Source organism: Fusarium oxysporum, chromosome 8 (genome assembly GCF_000149955.1).
Source record: "Fusarium oxysporum f. sp. lycopersici 4287 chromosome 8, whole genome shotgun sequence".
NCBI lineage: Eukaryota > Fungi > Ascomycota > Sordariomycetes > Hypocreales > Nectriaceae > Fusarium > Fusarium oxysporum.
This window is the reverse complement of record NC_030993.1, coordinates 3,734,101-3,753,965: the sequence shown is the minus strand read 5'-3', so window position 1 is coordinate 3,753,965 and position 19,865 is coordinate 3,734,101. Positions and strand designations below refer to the sequence as shown.

At 48.7% G+C, this 19,865-nt stretch overlaps 9 protein-coding genes across 9 annotated transcripts; 5 read left to right on the top strand and 4 right to left on the bottom strand.

Annotated features, from left to right (window-relative positions):
* Positions 1 to 449: 449 nt before the first annotated feature.
* On the top strand, positions 450 to 3,542 carry FOXG_15775 (uncharacterized protein; the record flags this gene model as incomplete). The annotated part of the gene is made up of 4 exons (XM_018395892.1): positions 450 to 785; positions 843 to 1,713; positions 2,408 to 2,475; positions 2,529 to 3,542. 4 exons carry the CDS (start codon positions 450 to 452, stop codon positions 3,540 to 3,542), a joined length of 2,289 nt encoding a protein of 762 aa, XP_018256190.1.
* FOXG_15774 (uncharacterized protein) lies at positions 3,502 to 5,924 on the bottom strand (the record flags this gene model as incomplete). Its single annotated transcript, XM_018395891.1, has 3 exons — positions 3,502 to 3,814; positions 3,865 to 4,765; positions 5,518 to 5,924. 3 exons carry the CDS (start codon positions 5,922 to 5,924, stop codon positions 3,677 to 3,679), a joined length of 1,446 nt encoding a protein of 481 aa, XP_018256189.1. The 3' UTR covers positions 3,502 to 3,676.
* Positions 5,925 to 6,409: 485 nt separating this feature from the next.
* Positions 6,410 to 7,689, bottom strand: FOXG_15773 (uncharacterized protein). The gene is made up of 2 exons (XM_018395890.1): positions 7,296 to 7,689; positions 6,410 to 7,247 (listed from the first exon to the last, which is right to left on the bottom strand). The coding sequence occupies exons 1-2, from the start codon at positions 7,602 to 7,604 to the stop codon at positions 6,624 to 6,626; spliced, it is 933 nt and encodes a 310-aa protein (XP_018256188.1). The 5' UTR covers positions 7,605 to 7,689; the 3' UTR covers positions 6,410 to 6,623.
* Positions 7,690 to 8,604: 915 nt separating this feature from the next.
* On the top strand, positions 8,605 to 10,489 carry FOXG_15772 (uncharacterized protein; the record flags this gene model as incomplete). The annotated part of the gene is made up of 1 exon (XM_018395889.1): positions 8,605 to 10,489. The coding sequence occupies one exon, from the start codon at positions 8,605 to 8,607 to the stop codon at positions 9,922 to 9,924; it is 1,320 nt and encodes a 439-aa protein (XP_018256187.1). The 3' UTR covers positions 9,925 to 10,489.
* Positions 10,490 to 11,512: 1,023 nt separating this feature from the next.
* FOXG_15771 (uncharacterized protein) lies at positions 11,513 to 12,715 on the bottom strand (the record flags this gene model as incomplete). Its single annotated transcript, XM_018395888.1, has 2 exons — positions 12,401 to 12,715; positions 11,513 to 12,313 (listed from the first exon to the last, which is right to left on the bottom strand). Exons 1-2 carry the CDS (start codon positions 12,635 to 12,637, stop codon positions 11,513 to 11,515), a joined length of 1,038 nt encoding a protein of 345 aa, XP_018256186.1. The 5' UTR covers positions 12,638 to 12,715.
* A 911-nt stretch (positions 12,716 to 13,626) lies between these two features.
* FOXG_15770 (uncharacterized protein) lies at positions 13,627 to 14,616 on the top strand (the record flags this gene model as incomplete). The annotated part of the gene is made up of 1 exon (XM_018395887.1): positions 13,627 to 14,616. The coding sequence occupies one exon, from the start codon at positions 13,627 to 13,629 to the stop codon at positions 14,614 to 14,616; it is 990 nt and encodes a 329-aa protein (XP_018256185.1).
* Positions 14,617 to 15,076: 460 nt separating this feature from the next.
* Positions 15,077 to 16,137, top strand: FOXG_22134 (uncharacterized protein). Its single transcript, XM_018402531.1, has 2 exons — positions 15,077 to 15,165; positions 15,229 to 16,137. The coding sequence occupies exons 1-2, from the start codon at positions 15,139 to 15,141 to the stop codon at positions 15,976 to 15,978; spliced, it is 777 nt and encodes a 258-aa protein (XP_018256184.1). The 5' UTR covers positions 15,077 to 15,138; the 3' UTR covers positions 15,979 to 16,137.
* Positions 16,138 to 16,753: 616 nt separating this feature from the next.
* On the top strand, positions 16,754 to 18,824 carry FOXG_15769 (uncharacterized protein). The gene is made up of 5 exons (XM_018395886.1): positions 16,754 to 17,043; positions 17,144 to 17,510; positions 17,558 to 17,675; positions 17,725 to 17,789; positions 17,847 to 18,824. The coding sequence occupies exons 1-5, from the start codon at positions 16,891 to 16,893 to the stop codon at positions 18,170 to 18,172; spliced, it is 1,029 nt and encodes a 342-aa protein (XP_018256183.1). The 5' UTR covers positions 16,754 to 16,890; the 3' UTR covers positions 18,173 to 18,824.
* Positions 18,159 to 19,587, bottom strand: FOXG_15768 (uncharacterized protein). The gene is made up of 2 exons (XM_018395885.1): positions 19,229 to 19,587; positions 18,159 to 19,181 (listed from the first exon to the last, which is right to left on the bottom strand). The coding sequence occupies exon 2, from the start codon at positions 18,947 to 18,949 to the stop codon at positions 18,290 to 18,292; it is 660 nt and encodes a 219-aa protein (XP_018256182.1). The 5' UTR covers positions 18,950 to 19,181; positions 19,229 to 19,587; the 3' UTR covers positions 18,159 to 18,289.
* Between the last annotated feature and the right edge of the window lie 278 nt (positions 19,588 to 19,865).

The following is a 19,865-nucleotide window of genomic DNA, read 5'->3' as shown; positions in this document are numbered from 1 at the left end:
TGATAACCGTCAATCACGCAGAAGCAGAAAGTCCGATCCTCCGCCACCAGCATCAGGCCCCAAATTGCCAAGTATCCGAAGTGTTTTAGCTGACTTCTCTTCCCCCCGGACTAAATCTCAACGGGGTCTGCACCATTCCCCGCGCGGCCCCGTCGGCTACAGGTCAGACGTCGACTCTTACCCCGTGGGGATCTATCCTAAGCCGATGTACCCCCACCGGCTACTACCTCAGAGCATCGCTTCCATTCGTGCTTAGCTGCTATTGCCGCTGCGAAGTTGATCTGTAATTTGCTTCTATCGGCTCGGTACGGGTCCAGACTCCGCGATTCCGGTTTTGTATGACTACCTCAAAACAAATTCTTAGCAACCAGTTATTGCTTCGACACCTCATTACGAATTCGTTGTCCCTCAATACGCTCATCCCGAGTCAAACAAAGCACTAAATCATCATGACCCAAACTGAGAGCTCACTCTCAAATGACACAAGCTCTACCAGACAAGATGTCGACATCGAGACATCGGAAAAGGGTCCCCACGTCGAGGCACACCCAGAATCACGAATACTGTCTCCTGTCAGCGAGACTGAATATCCCGAAGGAGGCAGAGAAGCATGGCTAGTCGTTGTCGGAGGCTGGTTCGGCCTCTTCTGTACCTTCGGCCTAGTAACCTGCGTCGGCGTATTTCTCGAATACTACCAGACCGGTCCTTTGGTAGATTACAGCCCCAGCGGCATCAGCTGGATCACGAGTTTGCAGGTTTTCTTCCAAGTCGGAGGTTCTGCTGTTGTAAGTCGCACCGTTAATATCATTTGCAATCCAAAATAGCTAATAGAGCAATCCTAGTGGGGTCGTGTCTATGATTCATACGGCCCTCGATGGCTTCTTCTCATCGGCGCTCCAGTATACGTCCTTGGCATAATGATGCTCTCTTTATCCACGCAATACTACCAGATCCTCCTCTCGCAAGCTCTACTAAGCTCAATGGGCTCAGGTGCCGTCTTCACCGCTTCTCTTACCTCGACAACATCATGGTTCAGAAAGAAACGCGGTACTGTCTTTGGTATCGTCAACTCTGGATCTTCCGCCGGTGGTATAATACTTCCAATTATGCTATCTCGCTTTTTCATGACCATCGGTTTTGGATGGACATTGAGAGTGGTGGGATTTATGTTCTTGGCTTTCATGGCGATTTCGTGCGTGTTGATCAAGTCGCGGACGCCACCGAAACCTCGTCCTTTCGCGTTATCAGATTATCAAAGGTGTTTCAAAGAACCAATCATGCTTTTGACAATGCTTGGTGGCTTTCTATTCTTTTGGGGAATGTTTCTACCTTTGAACTACATTATCATCCAGGCTAAGGCAAGCGGCATTTCTTCAGATCTTGTTCCTTACCTTCTCCCTCTTATCAACGGTATCAGCCTCATTGGTCGCTTGACAGCAGGTGCACTAGCAGATCTCATCGGTCAGTTCAACTGCATGTTGATAATCACCGCATTCACAGGCATCTTGACGCTAGTGCTCTGGATCCCGGGCAGTCAAAGCACGGGAGCTATCATGGCATATGCCGTTGCTTTCGGGTACGGCTCAGGTGGCTACGTGTCCATCTTCCCTGGCTGTGTTGGTCAGATCAGCCCAATTGAAGAAATCGGTACAAGGATTGGACTCGCGTCACTTGTCAATGCGTTTGGGGCTTTGACGGGAAGTCCACTTGGTGGTGCGTTAATCTCGGATAAGAGTGGAGGCGGGAATAGCTTCATGGGCTTGCAGTTGTTTTGTGGTTGTACAATGATTGCTTCGGTATTTGCGTATGGGACTGCACGATATTTGCAGGCGGGTTTCAAGTGGGCAAGGGTTTAGAATCTTGTAGTGAAGGGCGTCCTAATGTCTCTATGGTCTCCCATACTTCAAACCGATCTATGAGCCCTTGTAAGAATGTTACTATCGGTGTGTTACATGATTTAGCATCTTACAGCCCCATACTCCTAGCATAAAGCTTTTCAGCTATCCTTTGTGCAACGAGGTAATGCTAGGTATGAGACGGGGCGGCTAATTTCCATGTCAATTCTTTGCATATTATTACTGCGCCCTAATACCTCTTGCCACTTCTCTTAATAGATGCGTTATTTGCAGTTAAGACACGTGGCTGAGAGCTTGTAGTCGCCATATAGAACGAGTCACTCCTCTTTAAATCGAGCTGTTATATTATCCAGTTCTTGGTTATGCAGACGCACAGGCATGTATAACAGGGCACTGGCTGCATATCTTCAATCCCAGCCAATTACAAAGCTTCAGGCCGTAACTACCCGAGCGCCAGGCTCGCAGCCCGCGTTCAGTGGCATAACTAGCGCAAATCCCTCTCTGCGTCAGAGTGTTTTGAGCTGAAAAAATCACTCACCCGTTCAATTTAGTTCATCCTTCCGGCGGTATCATGGCACAAACGAAGGCTTTGGCAGGGTCCAATGTGCGCAGGAGCCGGGTAACTTGTTTATTGGTCTGCAAAGTGTCCGAGGGAAGCTAATTGGAATTTAGCTGGCACCGTTCTCCATACAGTTCTTGAAATACCAGCAGAATCCAGACCATGAGAACAGCTCACTCTTGAGTCTTTTTCCTGCATCTTATTGCAGCGATTCTTATGACTTGGTTTCGCCCGATGGTCATCTTGCTACCTGTATTATGAAGGAGCTCGATATTGAACGCCTAAGCAGAATACAGCGATGGTTATGGATTGCGGGAAGTCCCGTGCCCGCCAGGCCACTCCATAGCCAGATCTGGAAAGACCGAGAGATTGTCATCACGGAGGATATGGATATGCATCTTGTATGGACGACAGGCAAGATATTTATCAAACCGCTTCCACGATTCTTATTAGAGCCTGCCGTCTGGACTGACTTCCTCTGCTGTTCAGAGAATTGTGATTGCTCGACTGGTGCGGATGGGGAGATGCAGGATTGTGAGCAGCGGAAGCTTCACAAAGTAGCGTTAGGGTTTTTATATTCCTATGCCGCTTTGATTCGACATGAAAGTGACCTACTGCTAGCGAAGGAGAGGTTTCTCCTCCCTAATGACAACATTCGGTGGTCTGATTGGACAACCTTCATACGGCAGCTAGACACTGAGCATATCTATCCCGACATCAACCCACGATTCTACCATAAGGAGTTACAACTAAGTCGACTTGATTATATCTACTACTTTATCCAAGGCAACCCGGCAGGCTTTGCACGCCGTTGGCACCGATCTTCAACATTTCTCAAGGCAAATCTTGGATGGATTACTGCGACGACTGTATACATAGTTGTCGTGCTCACATCTATGCAGGTTGGGCTCGCCACCGAGGCTCTCGGTCGTGACCACGCTTTTCAATCAGCGTCGTATGGTCTTACTATATTCTCAATTCTTGGGCCCTTGATCTGTGCTGGGCTCGTCGTTGTTTTATCGGTGTGTATTTTGGTATATGACGCGTCGCAGATACTTGTGAAAGTGAATAGACGGCTGGATCATTTCGGCGGCCAGCCAGGCCATGGTAGGAATCAAGATGAATAGTTACTAGCTTTCTATAGAAATATGGACTTGTTAGCTTATACTGAGGTCTGCATCTCTCTCAATCGCTAGCCACTACTTCTTGTTGTGAACCTGCTAGCATAAAAGCTAAGAATATGCATAATGGCATTTATCCATCAAGAAAGCTCGGGGGCATCATCCTTGGGTTCCCAGCCAAACATCCTAAGACAGCTCACAAAACCACCAACTACGAAAAGCATCACTCGCAGACCAATAATTATCCCTCTACCAATCAAACTATCCAAGTCCGGTAACTATTACATCGTCAGCTCTAATCATCACGCTACGAAGAAGGGATTCATACCTGTTGATTGCTGCTCTTCTTGACCCATTTAAAAGCCCTTGGCACCATGGCTTTCTCATACACCGCCAACTGGTCACCAACCTCCTCATCGGTCACACTCCCATACATGTTCTTCAGTTTGGCAAGTTCAAGTAATGGACCAAGTGCATCAGCTGTATCGTGGATCGCATTATTCGCGCCCATTCCTCTGGACGGAAGCATTGGATGGATAGAATCTCCAATGAGCCAGACGCGCGGATTGGCAATGCTTGGATCTGACTTTTTCTCGTTCGTAGACAGAAGTTGTTGTCTCCAATCAACAGGCGTGTCGTTTCTTGCGTATCTCCAAGGTGTCGTCATGATTTCTTCTTCGTCAACAGCATCAACCAGCTTGTGAAAGTCAGGATGGAAGCCAGCCTCGTCGAGCTTCTTTTTCATCAACCCCTTCTTGTCTTTGACTTGAGGTAGCTCTGCGGCTTCAGGCCCTGTAGTCCATGCCATGCCGAGAAATAGGGAGGCTTCATCCTCGTCGTAGTTTTTGGGTTTGAGGATATCTGAGTCATCTGAATTTGCTGTCTTTTTGGTAGATGATAGGCATTCTGGTAGATACACAGCCGCAAATACTTTGGCCTTGGAGTTGCCGGTGTAAATGGTTCCTTTTTCTAGAAGCTGTCTCGGCAAAGTCTGTAGTACAGACCACGGTAAATGGCATTTTCCTAAGTAACCACCGTGTCCAGGCGTCACCTCGGTGATGATGTTGTTCAGTCCAATCTGTTTGTTGATGCGGCTTCCGCTTCCTTCGGCAGATATGAGGACATCGCAGTCGTGGTGGGTATCGTCGCTGAAGTGAACCCTGATGCTGCCAGGGTTCAAATCCACGACACTCCACGACACATTTGTGAATATGGCGTGGATATGGATGCTGACTAATAATTTCGATGTGGAATGGGTGGAAATGGATCCATTATGGAAATGGATCCATATTGTGGAATTCGTGGAATGGAAACCTACTTCGTCCAACAATGGTAATTAATGGGTCCCGCCCGCCCTCGGTGACGTCAATGTTTTTGTCATTGGTCCATTAAAATCCGCCGTTGCTTGACGCAAAGGCAACACACCCACCGACGTTCCTGTTTCTTGTTATGCTGGATATTCGTAGCCGAACCGATATACCTATAGACGCGCCTTGCCGTCTCTCTCCGTCAAGATCCAGCTTTTGTAGAGCTGAAAGAGCCGTTGATTGTCCTCTTCTGTTCGTTCTGGAACGGATGTGGTTGACTTGGTAGGATGGGGAGTGGCCATTTCGATTTGGGGTAGTAACGCGAGTAACAGTGAAGCCCCCAGAATGGACTCATTGTGTACGGAGGAAAATGGGGTGGCAAATCGATGTTGTGTTGTTGTGGGTGATAGAAAGTACTTAGGATATGCGGGATTTCACAAGGAAATCAAGGTATTTTCGAACCCCACCTAAAATATTCCACGATTTCCACATGTGGAACATGTGGAAGGGGCTTCGTGGCGTGGATATGGAAATGCTGAAGCCCACGTGGAATGGAATGGAATGGATATGGATCCACATTATGGATCCATATGTGGATTTCGTGGTATGGATTTGAACCCTGGATGCTGCTTTGTCCAGCTACCTCTCCTTGAAGTACTTCATGCCTAACATACTTCTTGCCAAACCGAATAGCATCCCTCTCCTGAAGTGGCTTCTGAAGAAAGTTCCGAAGTCGTGTTCGTGCGATCGGGGCACTCTTCTCATACACAGGAGCCTTACTCAAGTCAATCAGGACCTTCAAGTCAGAAGGACTGAATATGCAAGGTGCTGATGAAACCACGCCCCCCGATTTACCGAAGCAGGGCAGTAGGGCAGAATATTGATCTTTTGTCAAACAGGCTTTGAACCCGATGAGCGCGTGAGCGCCAAGGCGGATTTGGTAGCCGCCCCGTTCTGAACCAGCTTCGTCGCGTTCGAAGACGGTAACGTCGATTTGACCGTCGGCTTTGTTGATGAGGCCGTTTGCTAGACATGCGCCGGCAAGGCCACCGCCGACTATGATGACTTTGAGAGGAGCCATTGAGGAACTACCGGTCTGATGCCGTTGTTCGTCAAGTGAGATAGTTCGTGGGAGTAACAATGGTCTAGATATCCGTCAAGTTGCATCAAGGTGCAGCTTATATGAACATTTGCAAAGTTAACGCATTGAAAAACTCTTAGGAACAAGAGGAATTCTAATAGGGGATCAGTGTTATCCAAGCATATTCGTGCTCAACCCTAGACCGTATTATTGGATCTCCCCTACAGTATCCGTCTTCCGCAACACGATGCTGTCGGAGCGGCCCCGCCATTACAATTGTCTGTCCAAATTCGGTTAGTACTCCGCCGGTCCCGTCGGCCTTCTTATCAAGGCAATTGAAGGGTACAGGTGGTATCGCGGGTTCTTTGGTGTTCCAGTCATAGTAATTCGTCATCGCAAATATCGACTAAAAGCTTACTGGCTAACTCGATGTTATTTCAGGGACGCACCGCACTATCTACCTGGGACCTACGCCTGCCTCACGTAAGATGCAACTCATGTACTCAGCACTGTTTTCCCATCGCTTATTCCAGCGTAGGGTTGCTATCAATCCTGACTCGATCGGTTACAAAGAGTGGTGAATTGGGTGTAGACAGGTTTCTCCAATAAAATATATTGTCTTTGTAGCAAAAATACGTCAACTTTCACCTGCACTGACCCATGTCAGCCAGGTGAGTTGTTATGTTCGGTCGCCGTAAATCAGTTCTTGCTGAAGTCCCAGCTTGCGTTATAAGACTTTTGAAGTGAAACTAGATCAACGTCGTGCTTTTGTCGCTGGCCTCCCTTGCCAAGATGCTGAGCGTTAATCTGGAGCAAAAGCTTCGAGGTCGAACCCTCTTCTATCTCTGCCAACTCTGGAAAGGCTTCGTCAAACTTAGCAGTGATTTCCTCTGGCGTAAAGGTATCCCTCGGTTTCGACTCGATCTCCTTCTGAAAGAAGCGAACGTACGCTCGTGTGTGGTCCGTATCCTTACTTCCATTGAAACCTTCTTGGTCACTGAGTGCATGTCCTGGAATAATTCTCTCTGCACCGAGAGAGTCGATTAGTCGCAAAGAGTCGAGCCATGCTTCCGTCATTGACGGGTCATCAAGATCAGCGAGCCACATATGCATTCCATGGCCGTATACGACATCGCCGGCAATCAATGTTTTGATGGAGGGGATCCAGAACATGGTCTGCTCAGGGCTGTCTCCGTTGACAGGCCCAAGAAGATGGACAATATCGTCCCCCGGAAGCGAAAAGAAGGTCGACGGGAAAGCCTTGGGGATTCTTGGCGAGTTCGCAATGTTTTCACCACCTAGTGCCGACTTCCAGAATGCAGTCTATTTCTATGTTAGCTAGTCAATTGTTTGGTCTGAGCAATTACACACTTTGCCCTCGATGATGCCATTGATCAAAGCCACTGTCTTCTCGGTAGCATATAGGTCGGCTTCAGGAAAGCTCTCCAAGATAATGTGAGCAGCGAGATAATGATCTGGATGGAAATGTGTGGCAAATATCGCTACTAATGGCACACTGGCGTTGGAGCGGATCCATGGGACAAGCTCTTTTGCTTGAGGAATAGTCAAGGGTACATCAACGAGTACAGCTGCTTGACTACCCACAATCAAAGACGATACCATATCTTGAGCAATGCCATGGCTGATGCGGGTTTCGACTCGAAGCCGTGTAGGCGCCATTGTTTGCTTATCCGAATTGTACTGTTATGATGTGTAAAGAGACTAGGTGAAACCGTCGAAACTGCCCCGTACGTTGTGAGAAAAATGCATCTTCCCCATCTATCCCACTCGGTTGTCTTGAATTGTCTTAGTCAGAAACCTTGTGAACGGACCAGCTGACCAAAAATGTTCGCGTCTCAACATTGAGGTGCCAGAGATAATCACAAACATCGCGAGCAGTAACAATACACCCTTAACTGATGAAGCTGGCGATAGATGATAATTCTAATTTTGTGAGCCTGATAGCTTCCAAAAACTATATAGCAGAGGGTATCTGCGATCACTTGTAACGCCTGGTCATACACTTTCTCTTCACCCTGCACGCCGGCCCTTTATTCAATTTCAGCCTCTTGTTAATCGGCGACTAAGTCTCTGAGACTGGTGCACCAGTGTGCTCAAGGTTGAGGGGCGGAACGGCGTGTTCTTACCCAAAGACAGGTTTTATGTTCCTCGCTCTGCAATGCGCCACAGTATCTCGTCATACTGAAGCGGGGTTGCGGCGTTTTGCAAAATTGGAACAAAACTCTAGTCCCTTACCAACCAACTCACGGTTTATACCCTGCCCCATTTGTACACAAACATGCTCTACTTGTTCTTTTGCAATTCCTCAAAGCTCTATGTCATGATCTGGTGAAGATATATCAGTGCTGTCGATCAGGACTGCATTGCTTCCTTCTTCTGGATTGTACTTTTTTTTTTTTTTTTTTTTTTTTTTTTTTTTTTTTTAAACCTCATTACCGACTCGGGCCAGTCGAACCAGCGACATGTTTACATGCGCTCTATATGTCCCTCTATGCTAATTCACCCAGTTGCTCATTGTATGAAACGAGGTAAAGCAGTAAGCGTGTTCGTCTCCCTAGGGACATGCCATTTGCTGAGGAAACAGGACGTCTGTCTCTATGATTTGGATAGCAACCGCGCACCCTCTACTTTCCTCCCTGTCGAGCTCCAGGACCAACCCATGAACGGCGTCTTGCAAGCATGCCCAGAACCAATTCCACCCGCCTCGGGCGTTGTGCCCGATGAGTTCAAACCATTGGGTTATGGCGACAATACAAAGGGAACACCAGGAGTCCTCCGTAGTCTGGGGGAGTCTGCAAGTCTTTTGCATCAAATGCCGCCCAGGTACTGTCCTGCCCCTAGTGAATACATGAGCATAATTCGAGAACTTCCGTCTCCAAGACACATAGACATTCTCGTGCAAGACTTCTTCAAAAATGTAGCATGGCACTACGATATCGTCGACGAAGCTACCTTTATCAATCAACTTGCCCAATGGGGCCGCCTGACCCATGATCAATTCAAAGGAGGACCAGACGCCTTACCGGCCACCCTCCGATCTTTCCCTGCTCTGCTCTTCCAAGTTCTAGCACAAGCCCTGCTTTTCCAACCCGCACAATATAATGAGAGCCTGAATGACCTGAAGTATGCCGTCGATATGGAGTTATCAGATCGGGCGGCGGAATACAGTGATGCGGGTCGTCGACTCGCTTCATCTTTCAGAAAGAGCGAGCCCACTCTCACGGGAGTGCAGGCTGAGCTGATGCGAGCCTGTTTTGAAAAGACCACAGGGGCAGTAATCGAGGCATGGCACACGCTCGGAACTGCTATCCGCGACGCTCAAGAACTCGGTCTACATCTGATAGAACCAGAGTCAACGACATACTCGAAAACTGAAAAGCCATCGGATCGCGAATTGGGCCGCAACGTCTGGCTTATCCTTCACCTCTGGGATGCTCATATGGGTATTGTACTTGGAAGACCCATGTCGACAAGCATGAGTCCCAACGACGTGGCCTTGCCAATGTCATCAAGGGACAGCTGTGGCAAGCAAAGGCCACCGCAACCTCGCGACGTCATCTTATGCGGCTATCACACGGCTTACAAATTCTTACAGGACATTCATAATCTCGACAAAGTAGATGACTGGCGTGTCCCAGTTGAGAAAATCCACGAAACTATTCTTACTAATATTGCGAACCTTCCCGCATGGACGACAGCCCAGAGATCACGCCAGGGAGAGCCTCCTTGGCTTTCTGCAGCCTTGGAAACAATGTTCACTAATGTGCACTTTGTCGTCTTTGCTTTGCATCGACCCTTCATCTTTGCAGATCCGAGCAGCCGCCACAAGGCCTTTCACGCGGCGATGCAAATCTTGGACTCTCAAGGTCGTCTATTCGACCAGACAGAGCCTTTACAGTACAAAGCTTTTAGTTTGGTGTTCGCGACGTTTGACGCGATGGTGCTCGTTGCAGCGGTGCATATTCGCTTTCCCGAATGAACTAAGGGAACAGTTTGCAGCGACCAGGAGGAATCTTGATTTGGGCATCGAAAGACTGAAGTCTTTGCAGGCCAGGAAGAATGTTCTTGCCAATTCCGCACTCAGCATTATCGAACGACTGTATCGAAAAATGCTTGCTGTTGTGTATCCGGAGGAACCCTTGGGCCACCACCAGGGAGGTACTGATGGTAGAAACTTTATGACAATGGAGGCAGAGACGGTGGGCACGAACTGGGACACCATTCTACAACCTGACCTTGGAGATGTGTTGGTTCCTCAACCAATGAACGAACTATTGCGCAGCGGGTATTTCGCTCAGTCTTTGAGCATAAGTCCTTCATATCAAACAGCGTATGGGCAACATCAGTTCGGGACCGACATTATGGACAGTTTTGGAAGTGATCTGATGTCTTATCACAGCACAGACGACACATTACATCGCGCCGAGTAGCCTCACATCACGTTTCGAAACACGAATGTTTGCGGCCAAGAATAGTCCTACATAATACAATTTGAAATGCGCCACTGTGGTGTTTCCGCTTATCTCATTCAAAACTCTCGGCGGTAGTAGAATATCCATTATATTGTCCTTTTAGCCTTGGTTCTTCTTTCATCATTCGATTTCTCACACTTTTAATTCAAGTCTATCACTACCATGGGCGGCGGCCGTCTTCATCAGCAACAACGTCATACAGAGAGCTGGGCGATCTTATGACATTACTGAATCCCCGAGGGCTCCTCGATGGCGCTAAGAAGTGTAAAACTATATGGGCTTACAAAGATACTATCGGCTTTCGGTGATAAATATCGGGGAGTTGTTAGGGTCGTCGGGACTGGCGGACTAGTTGGCTGCTAACTCCGAAATTCGAGATGGGGTAAGGAAAAAGGTTTTTACGCCTCCCAATCAGGAGGAAAGGCTCAGTGGTTATTGGGTTGGTTAATTTCGCTGGTATGTCGTTTTCCCGAAACCTTAACAACAGCCTCTCACTTTCCAACTGGCCATCTTAGAATTTCACATTCAAAGCCGATAGGTAACAGGATGGTTCAACATGCGACGGAGACTATAACGCTTCGTACCATAAAGTTTTGAATTAGATTATCCATGGGTAAATGATATGACTGCTGCGGTAGTATCAACAACCGGGGATAATCCCCTTCGAGTACAGATGAGCATTCGCATAGGACAATTGGGCGATTCCCAGACTTTAGTTATTATTACGCACGAAAATGGCACAGCAACCCCAGCTCGACGTACCCAGAGCGGAAACGGCCAAAGTATACATTATCGACTCTACGATTCGCGTGTCTGTCCTGCCGGTGATTTCGCTCTTATAGCCAACAAGGCAGGGAATTCGGCATGGGTGGTCAGGAGCAAGGGCTAGGACCAGTACAAACTTCATGATGGTGTACCTCTCAACTACAGGCGATATCGTGTTGCTTAGTCAATTAAGAGGTTGCACATCATAAAGATGAGAATTTAACTCTGGTAGACGTTAGGAGTTCGTCTGATCTTAGCTGTCTATCCGTGTGTGTGATATCTAACATGCATGGTCCATTCGTTTCAACCGTTTTGTTATCTTGAACTCTGCTAAACTCCTGCCTTGCGTCTCGCTTCGATTACCTTGACCGCAGAATCAACGATAGACTCCTCGAATGAGCGATACTCGACACCCAAAATGCGAATCGACTTGGAATTATCCAATTCGTAGACGTTCGGCCCTGGATAGTCATCCCCGGAATGCCCGCGCGGTATCTTTTTCTTCTCGGCATCGGGGATACGCGGAGATGCCCGCAGTACGTCGGCTGTTTGCTGATAGCTGTATCGCCCGCCAGCGATCAGAAACCTCTCGTTGCCAGCCTCGGAAACTTCAAGAGCGCGGACGTGCGCCGCTGCGAGATCCCGAACATCAACGAAGCCCCAGAAGTCCGTGTCGGGTACATCTTGGAGTTCTCCAGAGAGGAAGCGATTGATGTCCCAGGCGGCAATGTTCAATGCTGAGAAGGACAGGGGATGCGCGGGAGGACCAAAGACCATCGGGGGGCACAGAACAGTAATGTCGAAATGCGGCTTCCGATCCTGGACGAATTTCCAGGCAGCCTTTTCGGCCAAGGCCTTGGATGCCACGTATGCGGTACCGGCGTCGGCCATTTTGGCATAATCGTAGGTGATTTGGTTCCAGTCCGCCTCATTATAGGTGTGGCCGGGCCACAATCCCTTTGTGAGGTCGACCATGGCAGCGAAGGAGGACGTAATGACGACTCGTTTAATTTCCGCGCCATGCATGGAAGCAGATTCCAGCAGGCCTTTGGTCATGTTGATCGCCGGTACCAGCATCTCAGCCTCATTGTCCTTGAGACTGAGCGTGAAAGGACTCGCAATATGAAGAACCTTTGATAGAGAACAGTTGTGAGTGACCCGCGTTGAAGTCGGTTGCCCTCAGATAGGGCGATGACGTGAAGTGTTGAGTTTACATACCGCATCAACATCTTTGACAGCTTGGTCAAAAGCACCCGCGATTGTCATGCTGGGAACGACAATTACGGAGAGGGATCGTGAATATTCGGGAAAAGTCTCGAGAACAGCGTCGGCGGACGCTTGGGACCTGACGACTCCTCGTACGTGGTACCCTCCTTGCAGAAGGTTTTGCAGAACATGAGTGGCGATGAAGCCATTCGCACCGGTGACAAGGACGAGCTTACCGGACCCAGTCATGTTGTATTGTACTTGAGGTATTATATTGCAAAAGAATATCCTATATGAATGTTATATTTGTAGCTGAGAGACAGAAAGAATAAGGTCGAGTAATAACATGCAACCGATCCAACAAGGTCCCGTGCGCCTCTTAAGTAAAGTATATGTCGAGGCGAGAACCAGAGGCAAGACTCATCTTGTTGTCTCACTGGGCCGCATGTAATGCCAGCACGGCCGGGTTGTGCGGGCTATTTCGGCCACGCCAGCAGCAACCTAGATATGCCTAGTTTTGTCTGGAGCCAAATGAGAGGAAGCAGTGACAATGGTCAGCCCGATTATACTTTCCGACAGTTACCAGGATAGACAGCTCCAAAGTCCGAAGCAGCTGAAGATCAGCACAAACTAAGCAGGGGATAGCGTCGGCCGGTATTGCCCTTGGTTCTCAGCTACCAATCGAAGGGAGCTGCAAGCAGCTTATCCCAGCTCCATTCAAAGTTTGGGGGCTGTCTTTCGTTGGAATTACGCCAGTTGGTGGTGTTAACACTGAATTGGTTCGAGGCTGGCATTTCGAACATGTGTTCTGGTGACGCAATAAGTCCGATCCGCGCAGGAAGATGCAGAACCCGACTATGTCAAATAGTTGTGTTGATCTACCTTGTTCCACACCCGAGTCCGTGACAAGATTGACCATCGGAAACCTGACTGTTTGCGTCGCCGTCGCCGAATCAAAAGATTGCATAGACCGTGGCTCCGAAAATAGTGGGTTCATTACTCCGAAATTAGTGGGGCTATCCCCGAAACATGAACACTAGAAACGCAGCTCGCAAAGCTCTCGTCTTCTATCAAAGAATGAACATATTATTGGAATACAGGCCTTTAACCCATAAAACGTAGTATATACACATTCTAATTATCACCACCTCTGACAAACAAGCTCCAATTTACTCTCTCATCAGCATCAACTTACCACTCTATTAACACTTGAGACTACTTTGTTTTCACTTCATACAATGGGCTGCCACGGTCGTTACACTGCAGAGAAGGTGACCTATCCATCTCACGGGGAGACCATCACTGGCATCCTGTATCTGCCCAAAGACGTGGCCAACCCGCCTGGTGTCGTCGTTCTCGGCCCATACTCGTTTGTCAAGGAACAAGCCCCGCTGCAGTATGCCACGCGACTTGCCGACGAAGGCTATGCCGCTCTAATCTTTGACCCACGCACGGTCGGGGAGAGTACTGGTCAGCCACGGCGTCTAGAAAATCCCAAAATGAAGAACGAAGACGTCGTCTCCGGTCTTGACTACCTTGCCGGCAGAGGCGACGTGGATGCCAAGAGATTGTTCCTCGTCGGTGTCTGCCAAGGTGGTCCTGAGTGCCTAGACGTTGCATCATACGATGATCGGGTCGTCGCTGTCGCTTCCGTGACGGGGTACTATCGCGATCATGAGACAGACGTCTGGATGATCTGCACTGGATGCGTGAACATCGAGCCCGGGGTCGACGTTGGGTCATTGAAAATGCCTACACCCGAGCAAGGGGAAGCGCTATATCAGGCACGCATTGAGCGAGCTAGAAAGGCTAAAGAGCTGTACGAGAAAACAGGCCAAGTCACCTACCAACCTCTTGTGGACCAGAAAGCCGCAGACCCAGATGTCGGTTCACTCGCTGGCCTTCCGGGACCCGTCGCATGGGCTTGGTACGGCCCGTGGACTTTGAAGGGGTTTGAGAACCGATACGCCGTCATGAGTGATTTGGATCACTTTGGATATTCGACTGTACCTGGGGTGGCCAAGCTCACTAAACCGGCTCTGGTTATTCATGGAGACAATTGCATGAACGCGCCCGCAGCCAAGAGGCATTTTGAGTCGATCCCGACCAAGAACAAGAAATTGGTTTGGGATAATGGTGTGTCGCATTTCCAGCATTACGATCAGCCGGATGTTGTAGATAGTAACGTTGGTGAGATTGCGGCTTGGTTTGGGCAGGTGGGGGCGTAAAACGAAGAGGAAGCAAATGGCTACAGAGAATTCAAGACTATTCGCCCAATATTCATCAGTTGAAATCTGTAAATAGCTTAACCAATACTCTACAACACACAAGTAACATAACATAGGTATAAGAGCTATATATGCCCAATCATAGCAAACATGTTCAATCCCTCCACAACGCTGGTGTATCATCTCGATCGGAACTATATACACAAGATTAAGAAGGCTCACCTGAATTTTATAGCTGGCCGGGGTATGAGGCCCCCAAAGGATGCCTCGATGAAGGGTCGAGACAATTATCGCAAGCACTACGCCTTGATCAGGCAAGTCACTGGTGTCTTGGCAGAGGACCATGCTTACAAGGCTGTACAGGACTGCTGCCTAGAATGCCAAGGCACAATCAGGTCATAAACCGCGCTTCGCAATCGCCTCTCTCCATTAAACAATTCATTTCATCAGAGTGCATCATGGCAACCACTCACGATGCCATATCAGCAATTACCGATGTCCTAGCTCCCGAGCTCATTGGTCATGTTTTCTCCTGACCTGGCGCATACGGTTAATCCTCCGAGGTCCTGGGGCGAGACATACGCTGATCAGAATAACGACTCGGGTATACAGGCATTCTGTTCTGGTGTCAGGAACATCACCGAGTTTCAGATTCTCGGTCTGCCATTCTTTACAGGTAGTTGGCAAATTCTGGCATTAGAGCGAATTCTCGGGGCAGCTCAGAATCTTAAGACGTTCAAGTTTGTCAGTGATGGCTATAGTTGTTGGCATATTCGGGCTCGCTCCCAAGTCTCACCAACCCAGTTAATTGAGTTCCTCAGCCCACGAACACAAAAGACATTACAGCGCTTCAGTTTGAACTTTGATGGCAGGGTGGAACCTGGTCAACGTAACCTTCCGAAACCTAAGCCCATCACGCCCCAACAGATCAAGCATTTTACAAATCTCACTATCCTCGAGGTCGATTCTTCGTGCTTCTACAGCCATGTGCTCCACCACAATAAGGATGAACTTATCGTTGAGCAAGAAACATACCTAGTCGATTTCCTCCCGCAGACAGTTCAAACCTTGACCATCTTCTTTGACAGATGGGCGAGATATGAGCTTCTGCATTTTATTACTTATCTTGGAGAACGAGTTGTTTCTGGAGACCTTCCGAAGCTGACGAGGGTTCAGATTGATGCTCCTATTCGACATACAATGCCCGGGAGTAATAGCTGGGATGATGATTGGGATAATGAACAGCTGGCGAGACTGTCGGCGGAAACGAATATGCGGAGGGAAGCGTTTCAAGAGGCGTTCGTTGCGTCGGGTGTTGAAATGTGGTTTAAGACTTGGTATATCTGGGAGGAAGGATGGTGATGAGGCTATTCTGGATGGCCTGGGGGCAATAGACTCAAATGGGTGTCAAATTAGCAACAGTCGTTAGTAGAGAGTTTGTCGCATGGTGCTATTGGGATCTTCAACCACATAAATAGCGCGGTAATTGTGAAATGACGAAATCAATATGAGAGAGGTGAAAATAAGTGGTCTGGTAGCCCGGCTCTATCGCTGTTTGGTGATAGTAAATCTCAACAGGAACCGGGAGCAAGCCGCGACGATTAAGCTTGTGGAGTCGATCGTGGATGTGCTTTGATGCCAGGACTAAACCAAGAGGGCATCGTAGTGCACTTGGCATTCGGAGAGTTGTTGATATGTACGATGGATTTTTGAGTTCATGGCCAAGGTTAGCTCCGTGACAGGGCCTTGGGAATCAGTTCAATGCACTGTGAATGACTCGTACCCCAGTGAGACATTGTCGACAGTGAGACGGGCTGTTCACAATTGTCTAGCCATTTTGACTTCACGTGCGACCTGTTGAGTGTTCCATCAGCAGAGAATGATCAGGTTCGAACGAATTTATTATTCGAGGGAGAACCAGGACCTGGTGTAACCTACGCCGGCAATTAAACACGCTCAACGGTCAGACCAGTAACAACTGTTGAGCCTACGTGACGAACTGCACTACCGAGCGCCATAAGCCACTAGCCCATGGGGTAATGTCACGCCCAACAGAAGTACCGCTGATCATTAAATCAGTTGGTCCGCCTGTTTCTGGGGAGGCGCACTGCAAAAGGGGCTCGGACCTCTCATACTGTACAGATCACACTTCAACTGCTCGCCCTCCCTGTCGCTCTCCTTCTCCTGCAACATTCATCTCCCTTTTTCATTCCCATGTCTTGACGAAAATTACTTCGGGAGGCAGCGAAAGCGTCCCGATCATCGCGCTCTCCGATGACATCGCCTACGGGTCTCGGCGCAACGATAATCGCAGTTTGTGTGTTGCTGACCTTATTGGCGGGTTTGTTTTTGGGTCTACGATTGTATTGCAAGATCATTCGCCATCGGGGCTTCTGGTGGGATGATTACATCTTGATTGCGGCATGGGTGAGCAACAGCTAATCTCTGTTGAGTTTGCATCCAAGATCCACGAGATCCGTCATAGATCTCAATTTGCTGGGGCTAACATCACGCGTCTTCTTATCAGATCTGCCTCGCTATCGGCACGGGTCTCGTCATTTTCAACGTCACCCTTGGTTTCGGCAAGGACATGTCAGAGGTTGATCCAGCAGTCGTACCGAAAATCGCACTTACCGGAACAATATTCGGTCTCTTTGCAGTATTATCGGCAGCATGGAGCAAAACGTCATTTGCCCTGACACTGATACGATTGGTTGATGGCTGGATGAGCTGGTTTCTCTGGTTTCTCATTATCGCGACAAATATCACCATGGACTTGGTTATTGTTTTCTCCTTTGTAAAATGTACACCGGCCAAGAAGGTCTGGCATTCGAGTCTGCCTGGAACCTGTTGGAATCCGATGGTCGCGACGTACTATAATATCTTTGCTGGAGGTAAGTTCTTGCCTTACCTCGAATTGCATCTTACTTACTATAGGCAGCCTTCTCGGGGTTGGTTGACCTTATTCTCTGTGTCATTGCCTGGACCATTATTTGGAAACTCTCTATGCGGACCCGAGAGAAAATCGGAGTTGGGATTGCTTTGACCTTTGGTATCTTGTCAGTCTCTCCAGGATCATCGTGTGATCATCTACTGATGATGCTTTAGTGCCGCCGCCGCTGCTGGTGCGAAATGCTACAAAATGCTTGGCCTCAGCAGCAAGAATCGAACTCGTAAGTCATGCGATTGGCTACCATTTTCTGGTTGCTAACCACTGATACATTTCCCAGTGGATAGAGTTGGCATCATTATATGGGGCACTACCGAGTGTGCCGTCACCATCATGGCAGCATCCATTCCCGTCATGCGCATACTGGTATTGCGCGTTTACCGCCGCACGCCTGATCAAATCTCCAATCGACCTCTACGCACTCTTCGAATAATCAGTACTCCGGATAAGAGAGCTTCAACAAACAACACAATGCCAAGCTATAATACTGCAGAAGGCGCGAATATGCTAACAGAAGAAGGGTTAAGAGACCTCAGTCTACCATCACGGACAATCTCAGCTAGGCAGAATGATATAGGTCTGTATGAGATTAATGGAAAGGGTTGATACCGCTAATTTTAGACATATTTATAGAGATAAAATGATACCTCTAAACTTGCCTCAGGAATGTAGATACAACAGAGATCAACTTCAAAAGATGGCCTAACCAATCTGGCATCTAGGTTAAGAAAGCTCCGCTTCAATAATGCTCTCTACAGACTCCAAAGGTCTCCAGATCTTGAGAACCCTCAATCCAGCACTCTCGACCAGCTTTATCCACTCAAGTTCTGTTCGCTCCTTGGCAGCCAGGCACGCCATCATGGTGATATCCGACGTCGTCACTCGCGCAAGAGGCTTGGCTGAACTAACTAGACTCTCATGGATTAAAAGCCTAGAGTAGCCTGCTTCCATAGCATCAGCGAGGTGCTTGAGGATCTGGCATGCCTGTTTATCCTCCCAGTCGTGCAGGACATTGTGCATGAAGTATGCACGCGCGCCTTTGACAGGTTGCGGGGTGAAGAAATCATGGGGACAGACAGCAATCGTATCAGGAATGGTTAGTTCTTTGAGGATGTCAGGGAGATCTTGAAGAACAAGACTACCCTCGGGAATGTCGGAATGACGAAGATGAAATTTAGTCAGATCGTGGCCTTTGCTACCCCCAACGTCTACCACCAATGCTCGATCGAACTTAGCGCCAGTAATCAAAGACTCAGTAGGGTATACCTCTGGCCAAGGCGTGAGATTATACTTGGAATGACTCTCCATCGCATCGTTAAACTCCCTTGCAGCAACGGGATCAGCACCAAGAGACTGAAACAGGTTTTCCTGTCTGCCCTTCATGAACTGCCAGTTACAGTCATTGGGGTCCGTCGGGTTCCCTATAACCTGGTCTCTTAAGATATGCAAGGGAGAGTTTGGAACATGGGGTGGTTGACGAAATTGTATAAACCGCCGTAGACATTGGCCAGGGCTGGATCGGCGGTGAGGGCGTGGACCCAAGGTGTCGGCTTGTAGGTATCCTCTGCAGTCTCGATGACGAGATTCTGGCCTGAGATCTGTCGAATCAAGCGCCCTGAAAACTATCAGCATCCATTCGATAGCAGAGACGGGGCGACTTACGGATAAGAATGGGCTCAGTACTCGTGAGCTCAGCCAGTTCATCACAAGTCCGCTCTCCACCACCAGCGTCAATCCACTTGGTGAAAACTCCAGCGTCAATCAAGGACTTGGCACATGCGGTTGTCGCTGGATTAACCCAGCAGTGCTGCCAGACTGTATCCCATGGTTTTTGAACTCTACTGACAGACAGAGTGAGTGCATCGAGGGCACGAACGCGCTCTGCTTCATTGGCGAATGAACTGGCGTCAAGGCCTTCAAGAGCCTGGATGAGATTGTCTGCCGATGCCATGACGAAGGAGAAATGACGTAGTCGGGCAAGATGGAAGATCGTGCAGCGAACGAGGGAAAGGCGTCGTATGATGGACAGCGACGATTATTGAGAAGGGAAAGATAGCAGATTACGAGGGGAAGTCGTCCGACTTACGTCAACAGAACGAGTTCATTTCGGCGCCAAACCCGCCAGGCTATGTCTGTACATCAATAGTGATCTGTTCAATCGTGAGTCTAGTCCATAGGAGGGTAGAGCGCCGCGGTACGGCCCTGTTTTAACCCTGGTCTAGTTCCGAGGTAGCCGCAGCATCGGCCCCAGTCTCTTTCTGTATGCAGGATCAAACTCAATTACATCGATCAAAATATT

Bases quoted from the DNA above. Each gene is read 5' to 3' on its own strand.
- FOXG_15773 (XM_018395890.1), bottom strand. From the start codon at position 7,604: ATGGCGCCTACACGGCTTCGAGTCGAAACCCGCATCAGCCATGGCATT. The intron at 7,248-7,295 runs GTGTGTAATTGC...ACATAGAAATAG, and splicing joins ATGGCATCATCGAGGGCAAA to ACTGCATTCTGGAAGTCGGC.
- FOXG_22134 (XM_018402531.1), top strand. From the start codon at position 15,139: ATGTTTTCTCCTGACCTGGCGCATACG. The intron at 15,166-15,228 runs GTTAATCCTCCG...TCGGGTATACAG, and splicing joins CTCCTGACCTGGCGCATACG to GCATTCTGTTCTGGTGTCAG.
- FOXG_15769 (XM_018395886.1), top strand. From the start codon at position 16,891: ATGACATCGCCTACGGGTCTCGGCGCAACGATAATCGCAGTTTGTGTG. The intron at 17,676-17,724 runs GTCAGTCTCTCC...ATGATGCTTTAG, and splicing joins GCTTTGACCTTTGGTATCTT to TGCCGCCGCCGCTGCTGGTG. The intron at 17,790-17,846 runs GTAAGTCATGCG...TACATTTCCCAG, and splicing joins CAGCAGCAAGAATCGAACTC to TGGATAGAGTTGGCATCATT.
- FOXG_15768 (XM_018395885.1), bottom strand. From the start codon at position 18,949: ATGAAGGGCAGACAGGAAAACCTGTTTCAGTCTCTTGGTGCTGATCCC.